At 59.7% G+C, this 10683-nt stretch overlaps 1 protein-coding gene across 1 annotated transcript in view; it reads right to left on the minus strand.

The window, feature by feature from the left end:
• The window catches only part of SH3PXD2A (SH3 and PX domains 2A), a 309695-nt gene that overhangs the window by 57741 nt on the left and 241271 nt on the right, over positions 1–10683 (minus strand). Inside the window, 2 exon segments of the mRNA XM_014583350.2 lie at positions 3227–3358; positions 10532–10576. Coding sequence (XP_014438836.2) covers positions 3227–3358; positions 10532–10576 — 177 coding nt within the window.

Here is a 10683-nt window from a genome sequence, read left to right on the forward strand (position 1 = left end):
ATCAGTAGGGTCCTTTTCTGGCTGGGCCCCAGGCCCACTGCTTGATCAAAACCCCTTTCCCTAAAACCACTCAGGTCCCATTCCCTGGGACAGGTTATCTTTAGCACTGGGTAAGCATCCTTCTCTTCGGAGGCCCTCAGCAGTTGTCTGCCCCACGTCCAACCGATCAATTACCGACACGAATCCCTACTACTTGTGAGTAGTATGCTGGAGAGAGGGCCATGTGGACATCTCCTGCAAGATGCCAGGAGCTCTGCAGTCACCTCCACCAGCTGAGTCTCTCAGCCTCGCCAGCTCAGGCTCCCACCCACTCCCACCGGCCTCAGCCCATCCTTTCCCAGCCAAGGCCTCTGTCAAGGGGAGCGAGCTGAGTTCTCAGACTATAAGGAAAAACACTTCACCTGCTACATCAGCCAGAGAATGGAGGGTAAAGTGCCTTCTACACTGGAGTCTTTCCATGCTTCTGCTGGGAGACGTCTGGGGAGTACGCAGCCCGGCATCTGGTATTTACTGAGCCGGAACCACCCCAGACCCGTCTCCCTTTAGACGAGAGACAGCACTGAGTGCTGGCACACCCACACCTCCGGATGGATCACTTGGTGGCCGTGGTCCCAGCCAGAGGGCTCCGGTGAGCAGCCGCCGCAGAGGGGGCTGCATCTCCACGGACACTCCTTGAGGGACGCCCAGCCCAGCTAGAGGGGAATGACGCAGAGTCCTGGCCGGGGCAGAGTCCTGGCCCCCCAGCGGGTGAGGCGAGGCCCAGGGAGGCGGGGATGGCACTGACTGGGGCTGCTGCCCTAACAATGTGAGTGGAAATGCCTCAACGCCCACCATGTCCTAAGGTCAAAGGCTTCACAATTGGGTCTTTGTTCCGAGTTTAAAGCCTCACTCACCACTCCTTCCCAAGCCGGCTTGCAGGATGTGTGACACGCCTCCCTCCCGAAGTCAGACCTCCAGCTTCCCAAAGGCAGCGGCGAGCTCACCCTGCTTGGCCCTCTCCCTCTCTCCCCTCCACCCACTCGGCTTCCCTGGCTAGGCTGGCTGTGCGCTCCAGGCCTCCCGGGTCCTGACGGTGGGTGCCGGGTCGGTGGGTCCGTGTGGGCGGACACAGCCCCATAGGTCCCTGCGCAAACATCGGTGCCTGAGCACCTGCCTCTACAAGGGCGGGACAGACCGGAGAAGGGGAGAAACTGATTTCAGAGAGGTGCTTTCTCCCGACACCCAGGGCCTTTCTGAGGTACCCGGCATGGAGTTCACACTTGGGAGAGGATTTGGGAAGGACAGTGCCCCAGTCCCTGCCTCCCAGCAGCCACAGGGTCACCTCCACTGTACAGAGGCCATACTGAAGCTACGGGGAGTCAGGGTGCCTAGGCCACCTCAAACATCCACTGGAAGCTTCTCAGGGGAACAGGGGTCCCTACACCTCTAAGCCTAACGCACACCCCCACTTTTCAAGGCTCCCTCCCCTGCTCCTAGTCAGGTCCAGGTGTTGTTCCTGGGGATGGCTTGGGAAGGGGGAGGGCACACGTGCCCTTGGGAACCCTGGGGTCTCACAGCAGGACAGACTTCCTCTTCAGTGTCTCCTCTCCAGCCATGCTGACCCCAGAGAAAGAGCTCCCTGCCTCCTGTTGTGCCGGGGTCCTCGAACCAGAACGTCAGAAAAGAACTGGCCTCCTACAGAGAGATGGGCCCTGGGCTTTCCTTGGTGCAGGCTCCAAAACCGCCCCTGACCCGGCATCCTCCATCCCACTAGCAGACATCCCTGTCTTCGGTTTTCAGGAGCTTAGGTTTCCAGAGCCAGGCCCATGACGATGCCAGGGAGGGGTGGAAAGAGGGCTGGCAGTGTGGGCACCCGGGGCAAAGGTCAAGGCCTCACACCAGGGCCGTGGCTCTGCCAGGCAGGGACCGTTGCTGCCAATCACCTTGGGGGTGACTCCAGGCACAAGGGCAGAGTAGACTGCTTAGAGAGGGGAATAGGCTGCGAGGCCCCCAGACCCAGGAGGGCCAAGGAACGAGTCAGGCCAACACTTGCAGCAGAGCCCTGCTCGCAGAGAACACATTCCTGGGCTGACTATGGCAGGAGTATGAGCCCACCTCTCCTAGGAGGCCTGCTGGGATTTCCTCAGCATCTCTATAGCTATTTGGTACCCAGAAGCACCGGAATTAAGAGCCCAGGATCCTGACAGTCCTGCTCAGGAGACACATTCCCCCTCAGTCTCTGTGCCTCCGTTCGTCTCTCTGCAGAGCGGGCACAGGGGTCCTTTTGGTCTGCCTTCCTTTTTGGAGTCAAAATACTGGGAGGGAGCAGGGTGGGATGCGGAGAGGAAAAGGCCCCGCCCCCTTGGAAGTGTCCACTAAGCGCAGTCCAGGGAGGCTCCCATGCACAGGGGCCTTCCCCACAGCAAATCGAAACTGAAACAAACACGCCAGGAACAGATTTGAGCTCCAGGAGGCTGCGGGCAAACAGCTGGGGATGTCCCGGGCTCAGGTCCCATCCTTGGCCCTGTAAGGGCCGAAAGGGCCGGCACCTCTGGACAGACAGACTGGGGCTCTCTTCTCTTCGCCTGCTGCCCAGGACACCAAGGTACCAAGGCCCACTGCAAGAGCTTAGGACCAGAGGCCCCGTGGGGCCCCGTGTCAGCTCACGAGGACAGGGGGACTGCTGCAGGACCCACCTGCACCCTGGGACCTGGCTTCATCCCTCCTCCGAGGTCCGGGTGGCCTCGGGTTCTGCGGGGAGGCCATCAGCTCACCACCCAGACACCAGCCAACTCTCAAAGGCCTAACCTTTCCTCCAACAACGCGCCAAGAGTCTGGAGACGCTGCACCCCCTGGTGACACCCTGGCCTGCCTTCTCTCCCCGTTGGCCGGGTCCTCCCACCCCTACCTGGACCCTGGCTTGAAACATGGCCCCAACAAGAGAAGCTGCCACAGAGTGGCACAGAGTGCCACTGGAGGGCACGGGGACCCCGGGCAGGGCTGCCATCCTGGCCTACGTTACACAGCCGGTTAATTACCCCAGTCGGAGAGACATTCCTCCACCACCAGGCAAACTGCTGGCCTGCAGCCCAAACCAACAGGGGGAAACTTCAGCCTCCTCAGCCCTCTCCCTGCGATGGAAATCACGGATAGCTGCAGAGGTGGGGGGAGGAGGAAGGGAACAAAAACCAGCCCGGCCAGGAGCTGGGCCGAACCCGAGTGGACAGCCGGCCGGCCGGGCACTCACCGCTTTCGTTCTTCTCGATGACATCCACCACCTCCCCGGCCTGGAGGCTCAGCTCTGAGTTCTCCTGCTTCTTATAGTTGGACACCACCACGTACTGTTCCAGGATCATGGGCTCGGCGTTGGTGTCGGCACCTGGCGAGGGCAGAAAGCAGGCGGTGAGCCAGCGGCCAGCCATGGCCCCGCGGCCGGGGCGCCCCCTGTCCATCGGCCTCCTCGGGGGAGGCTGCTCCGTCGCCAGCGCTGCTCCGAGGGGCTGCCTGCAGCCAGGGCTCGCAGCTCGCCAGGCCCCAAGGACAGGCCATATAGCAAGGCCCCACACTGGCCCGCTGCACCGCGGGGACGAGGGGACATGGGGAGCCAGGGGGCCTGGGAGGAGACAGGGGAGGAGGAGGGGAGAAGAGAGGCAGACAGACAGAGGCCAAGGAGACAGGAAAGAGCCCTGGGCCCCTAGGAGTTAGTCACAGCCCGGCATGAAGGAGCCTGCCGAGAGGCCTGGGGCCCCGTCTCTCCAGGCTCTTGGGCCGGCAGGGGTGTGAGGGGAGGGCCGCGAGCCAGTGGGTGGGCGGCCCATGAGGGCTGAGGCCAAAGCTGGGAGAGAGAGAAAGGAAGGCCAGGAGGAGGCTCCTGCCTCTACCCCCAACCCCTTAAACCAGAGAAAAGAAGGCAGCCCTGCTCCTCCAGGGGCGGGAGAGGCAGAGCGGGAGAGGACTTCTCCAGAGCCCAGGCCCAGGCAGGAGGCAAGAGGGTTTGAGGCCGCCAATCACTGGGGCTTACTTGCAACCCTTAAATAGAAACACATGAGACCCATCGAATGAGGAGCTGGGGGTGGAGGCAGGGGAGGGGGAGGAGGCCCAGACTGTTTACTTGAAACCCAAGAAGTCCCAGCGCCAGCGGCTGGCCCAGCCCGCCCCCCCACCAACCTTTCCTCAAGTTCGCTCAGTTCCTACCCCTCCTGCCCCTTGGGCTCACCAGCCCAGTGGCTACTGGCCCAGCCCGTTTCCAGAGAGGCCATGGTGGGCCTGGCTGCTGCCTTCACTCTCATGGAGACTGAGTCAGTCTTCCCCTGCCCCCACGTGCTAGGACTGGTAGTCGGCAGGAGCTTGAGGGTGGGGGGCTGTCAAAAGCTGGGGTGTGGCAGACGGAGGGCCCACAGGCCCAGGCTCACTCTTCGGCCTCTGAACCCATGCAACGACGTCCATTCAGCAAGCACCAGGCTGGGGGTGGGGGTGCCCATCACACCTCACTGGCGTGTGGCATTGGGCATCCTGCTTACCATCATCATCATCAATGTGGCGGTAGGGACGGGATGCTTAAGACATTACGTGCCCTGCCAGGAACTAAAGGGACCCACGGGTCAGAGACCCACCAGTAACCTCCTACAGGAAGCCTTCCCAGACCACTGCAGCTCAAAGGGAACTCCTAGTACAAGGGTCTGCTGATCTTGAAGGATGAGGGCTTCATACCACTCGCCTGGCTATAGAAACGACTGAGGGGCTCCAGGCCTCACACGGCTCTCTTGGTGCCTGGGCCTGCAGTCACATGACATACACGCCCGAGCGCAACTTGGCAAAGCATCCAGGTGCCAGGCCCCTTTACTGCCCCTGCATCCTTATGGCACCCCTCTTAGCGGTCTTTAACAGAAGACCGATCAGAGGCCTAGTCAGGACAAAGGTGCACCGCGGCTCCCACGGCGCACATGGCGAGACCTTGGCTCACTTCTGGTTTCAGAAGCCCAGGTTTGATTGGTCTGGGGTGGAGCCCAGGCAGGGGGACTTCTTAGATACCCTCACCATGCCCCTGGTTCTAGCACACAGCCAGGGGTGAGACACGTGGCCTTCATCTAGGGGTGCTCCCGTGGGAGTGGCCCATCCAACCTAGGTCAGGAGATGCTGGCACCTGAATTCTGCAAAGTACCAAGGAGATGGCCTCCTTGAAGGGGAAAGAAACACATTGTCCCTGGCAGTTTCCTCCCATGAGGTGTGGGCCCTGCAGGCTCACCAGCCCTTGGTGACCCAGGAGGGGTCTGTCCCTGCTGAGGTATACCTCACGGATATGCACACGCGCAGCCCCAGGCAGCGCCTCCAAAGCCAGGATTGTGTTTCAGGCAGAAATGCAACCAACAGCTGGGCAGCAGGGCCGGCCCCGCCCCTGCGCTCAGATGCGCCAGCTCCTGCGCCTGTCCCCGCCAGCCGGACACTGTGCTGACAGGCTGCCTCCTGCTGTGCCCCTGGCGGGGGGGACCGGCACACGTCCCGGGGCACTGGGCTGGGATGAGAGCCTCTGTGGCCAACAGCACAAAAAAGGCAGGCACCTGCCCTGTGGGGTACTGGGTCTCCCTTCGCAGTTTGGGGTGCACTGGAGAAAAGTGAGAAAAGAAAAACTCAATATATAAACAGGAGAGAGGAGTTCCACAGTGGGGTTGAGACCGCCTGAGTCCTGCAAGTGCCCGGGTTTTACTACCAAGGACAGCAAGCCTCCACACGGCATACCACACAAAGGGTGCGCGGTGCCACTATGCGCCCTCGTGGATCATGACAGCCTCTGCACTGGGGCCTGCTACAGCCCCATGGTACACAGGGGAAACTAAGTCTCACAGCAAAGTGCTTCTCCAAAGGTCAAACAGTAACTGACCTCACGCCCGTGGGCCATCATCACCTGCCACTTAACTGTTACAGCTGCGGCCTGCAGTGAGCCACCAGTGCCTGGTCTCCAGGGAAGGGCTCAACCTCACTGTATTCCCAGACACCCAGCATGTCGCTGGACTCCCAGGTAGTCGACTGAGGTTCAAGTCCTGGACCCGGTGGCTTAAACTCATGCCGGGCGCGTGTGCATGTGTGCCCAAGATCTCGAGAGGAGAATGGAGGAGAAGGGATTGCGGCATGGCCATCCCCCCCCTGGGGGGTGATTTCTCGCTTTCTGTCCCTCTGTCCCTCTCTGTCTTTCTGGCAAATGCACGTGCCCTATAGCAAAAACCTCTCCAAAAAGTAAAAATGGGAACATGGTCTTCCTGACTTTTACAACCTCCTAATGGGCCACAGGTCCATCAGGTACTAGGTACTCAATAAATGTTTGTCGGGACCAGCAGTTAGCACGATGGCTATGTCACTGGACTCCCACGTAGTCAACCGTGGTTCAAGTCCCAAACCTGGTGACTTAAACTCACACCAGGCGCATGTGCGTGTGTGTCTAAGATCCCGAGAGGAGAATGGCGTGACCATCCCCCCTGGGGGGTGATTTCCTGCTTTCTGTCTCTCTCTGTCTGACTGGCGAGCACACGCGCCCTATAGCAAAAAAAAAAAACAAAAAAAACCAAAAAACAAAAAACCAGGTTCAAGTCCTGGACCCGGTGGCTTAAACTCATGCCGGGCGCGTGTGCATGTGTGCCCAAGATCTCGAGAGGAGAATGGAGGAGAAGGGATTGCGGCATGGCCATCCCCCCCCTGGGGGGTGATTTCTCGCTTTCTGTCCCTCTGTCCCTCTCTGTCTTTCTGGCAAATGCACGTGCCCTATAGCAAAAACCTCTCCAAAAAGTAAAAATGGGAACATGGTCTTCCTGACTTTTACAACCTCCTAATGGGCCACAGGTCCATCAGGTACTAGGTACTCAATAAATGTTTGTCGGGACCAGCAGTTAGCACGATGGCTATGTCACTGGACTCCCACGTAGTCAACCGTGGTTCAAGTCCCAAACCTGGTGACTTAAACTCACACCAGGCGCATGTGCGTGTGTGTCTAAGATCCCGAGAGGAGAATGGCGTGACCATCCCCCCTGGGGGGTGATTTCCTGCTTTCTGTCTCTCTCTGTCTGACTGGCGAGCACACGCGCCCTATAGCAAAAAAAAAAAACAAAAAAAAACAAAAAACAAAAAACCTCTCGAAAAAAGAAATAAACGTTTGTCAAGCAAGTGGCTCAAATGAATGAACTGGTGGGCTGGAACAGAGTGCTGTGCGGGTTTGCTGAGTCAGGGACTCCCCAGCAGGCCTCGCCTCTGACACGTGACAAAACTGGACACCTGAACTCAAAGGGAGAAAGGGGCACCAGGGGACAGAGACAAAGAACAGCGAGGAGCTCTGTGTGGGGCCAAGCAATGCCAGCAAGGACGAGGAGGCGTGCTGGGGAGTGGAGACACATCAGCTCACTTTAATCCGAGCCAAGAAAATCTGAGGCAAGGTTTCAAAGCCGGGAGAATCCACAGCCCCATGGCGTCTCCCCCCACAGCTTTCTTGGAAAACTGGCCTGAGCTTTCCGAGGGTTGACGCGGGCAACACCCGGAGAAGAGTTAAGAACGTGTCCTGCAGGCAGCACAGGGCACGGACAGCCTGCTCCGAAAGCTGTGGGATGGATGAACAGACAAAGGCTCTGGCCCTCTGCCTGCCCGACTCGCCCCTAGCATATGCGGCCTCCAGCTCGTCCCCTCTGGCATCTGCCTCTTAGGGAGTTGCCCGCCTAGGCCTGCGGGAGCAGGTATCCAGATGAGAAACCGCTCTGCAGGCCAGGCCCCGGTGGGCGGTGACGTCATCCCACAGAGGCTGGGCTGGATCCCCTCCCAGCCAAGGCCTGGAAAATTGGGGGCTGGAGGAGTCTGCCAGGAGGGCGGGGCCGGTGCAGGGAGCCTCTGTCTTCAGATGAGAAGGGTCTGGCAGAAACAGGGAGAAGGGGTGTGCCCCTCCTAGAATGGAGCCTCTCCTGGGTTGGACGGAAGGGGCTCGTGTGAGTCTTGCCCAGGAGTGAGTCTGTCCTTTGTACTACAGAGACCCTGGCTAGACCTGCTGGGACCCTGCACTCCACCCCGCCCAGCCTCACCTGTACTCCCCCACCTGGGTGGAACCCTCTCTTCCCTCATTCTGGCTGCCAACTTAAACTCCTAAACTAGGCTTTTGGCAAGTCAGTTCCTCGCTCCAACACCTTCAATGGCTCCCTGCTGCCTACAGAATAAAGATAAATTAAGCCCAGTCTTTTTTGCCAACCTGTACTCCCCAAGTTCCATGACACCCCCCTTCTCCCACTGTTCATGCAACATTCATGATTTGGCACCCACTATATACCCCAGTGACGCTGTTCTACGCAGATTCGTACTTTCCACGCCTTTGCTTCAGCCACTGCCCCCTGCCTGCAATGCCTCCCCTTCTCAACCAACCCCAATTCTGGCATCTCCGCCCTCCAGGCCCTTCCCCGGCCACTCTGGCTATGGTGCTCTCTTCTGTCCTCTCCTGAGTGTTCTCTTGGGCATTGCACAATCAGACAAGGTGTCCCTGATGAGAGCTGCCACCCCAGGACTGGTGCCGTGGACATGACACTGAACACGTAACTACTTGAGATTCATGATGGAACAGCTTAGACTCAGACACTGAGTGTCTGAGGCCCAGTCCTGCTTTGTCCTTCCTAGCTCTGTGACCCTGGGGAGAATATTCAGCTCTCTGAGCTTTAGCTGCCTGGTCTGTAAACAGGAAGAGTCCTTACCTGGGGGGGGGGAGGGGGGGAGTTTGTTCTGAGCAAGGAATGAGGAGATGCGATTGAGCCTATGTACTCTAGGCAGTTGCTTACAAGCAGTGAGGGGGTTGGTTTGCAGAGGAGCTGGAGGTTTTGGCTCCTCTGCAGCTTCCGAATCAGCAGGCGACTGAGGGCGAGGGCCACAGGCACCAGGGGAAGGGTGGGAGGGGAAGCCTGGGCAGCGTTCCTGCAGATGCCTCTCCCGGACCCCACCTCCAGGCAGGCAGTCATACTTGCCAGCCGGAGCAGCCAGATCAAGCCAGATCAAGCCCCCAGGCTCTCTATGGGTGGATGCCAGGCTATGCAGCCCGAGGGCTTTTATCGGCAAGGATCTCCGGTGGCGTTAGCCCCTTACCTCTGCAATTCCTGTTCCACAGAACTCTGACATTCCAGGTGGGGGAACCAGGGCCCAGAGAGACTTGGACTAGGAGCCCGAACTCCCATGCCGGCTGGGTTTTCCCTCTGGGCCTATACCACCTCCCCTGGGTCTCCCCCTTCTAGCAGCCAGGCTCATCCTGAGAGGCCCTGAGGCGGCCTCCACTGCAGGCTCCCCATGACTACTCTGCCGTGCGCTCAGCCCGTGAGCATCCCACCAAGGTCACGCCAGCCCCTCTCACGGGCTCCTCCCAGGCCGGACTGGGCCCGCTGGCCTCTCGGCTATACGTTCAGTGAATAAAATGTATTGCTGTGAGCCAAGTGGGCTCCAGCTCACTGGCTTATGGACAGGGGAAAAAGGGACAGCAGCCCAGCGATTAGCTCAGGCCCAGGCCCCCGTCTCAGGGAACACTAGCAGGACAATCACAGGGAAGGGAGGGCCCCCCTCCCAGGATACCCACCTCCACTCCCTGCCCACAGCCAGCACCCCCTCTAGCCCCGACCCTGCGGCTTTGCTCCCCCACTCCTGAGCCTTTATCTCCGCTCACAGGTTGGAAGCTTGGAGAGTGAAGAGGGTACCACTCTCTGACATGGGGGACCCCACAGAAGACCCTTCTGGAAATCTCCTCCTCCCTGTCTACGTCTGGGAGCTGAGAACCCTGCTCTGTGTTTTTCTCTGCCATTGTGCAGTAAGACCAAAGGCTAACGGCAAGTCCCTGACCCCTGGCCTAGCTCTCCCTGGGCATGGCCAAGGCCTGTGTCCAGGCAGGCTAACGCCTGGGAAGCCCGCCGAGGCCAGCAGCAGCTCTAAGCTCTGGCTCACCGGGGCATGGGGCTGGGACCTGGCCCCAGTCACCATCACAGGGCTGCTCCGCCTCCTACCCCACAGCTCCAGCCCCCCAGTGAGATCACTGGGAAGAAGGGTCGGGTAGGAGTCAGGGACCTCAGCATAGTGCCTCAGTCTAGCTGCCTGAGGTGAGCTGGGTCACAGGACTGGCCCGTCTCATGGGGCTGGCCCACTGTGGTAACCTGAAGAGGATGGGAGCCCCGTGGCCTGGGCGCCTTCTATGGCCAGGCTCCCCGAGAGGTAGCCTTCTGTCCCCTAGGGGAGTTACGCAACCCACCCAAGGAGGCACAGCTTGGACGTGGCAGAGCTGGGATTCCAACCCACAGTCTCGGGGCCCAGGGAGTGCTTGCTTACAGACTGTGCTACACGGTTGCTACTCTTCAGAGCACTCCGACACTGGACCTGAGAGCTAAAACATGGTTTTCCTGAAAGGCAGAGGGCACTGTGAGTGCAGGTCTCCCGGCAAGCCGGCACAAGGCTGCTACAGCACGGGAAAGCATGCGGAGAGCAGCCCGTGGACACCGGCTTCCACGCATGCGTGCCTGGGACACACATGTTCACACACATGCACTCACATGCACACCGGCAGTACCTGTCACGTCCTTCTTAGGAGACTCAGTCCAGCTGGATAGCCACACTTCCAAGTCCCCCGAGAGCAAGAGGCAGCAGGAGAGAACCAGAGAGAGAACCGTCAGGCAGGCAGGAGGTCCACCGGAGAGTGGCCGCAGGCGCCTCATTCAGCCG

Source organism: Tupaia chinensis, unplaced genomic scaffold (genome assembly GCF_000334495.1).
Source record: "Tupaia chinensis unplaced genomic scaffold, TupChi_1.0 Scaffold144255_1, whole genome shotgun sequence".
NCBI classification, from domain to species: Eukaryota; Metazoa; Chordata; class Mammalia; order Scandentia; family Tupaiidae; genus Tupaia; species Tupaia belangeri.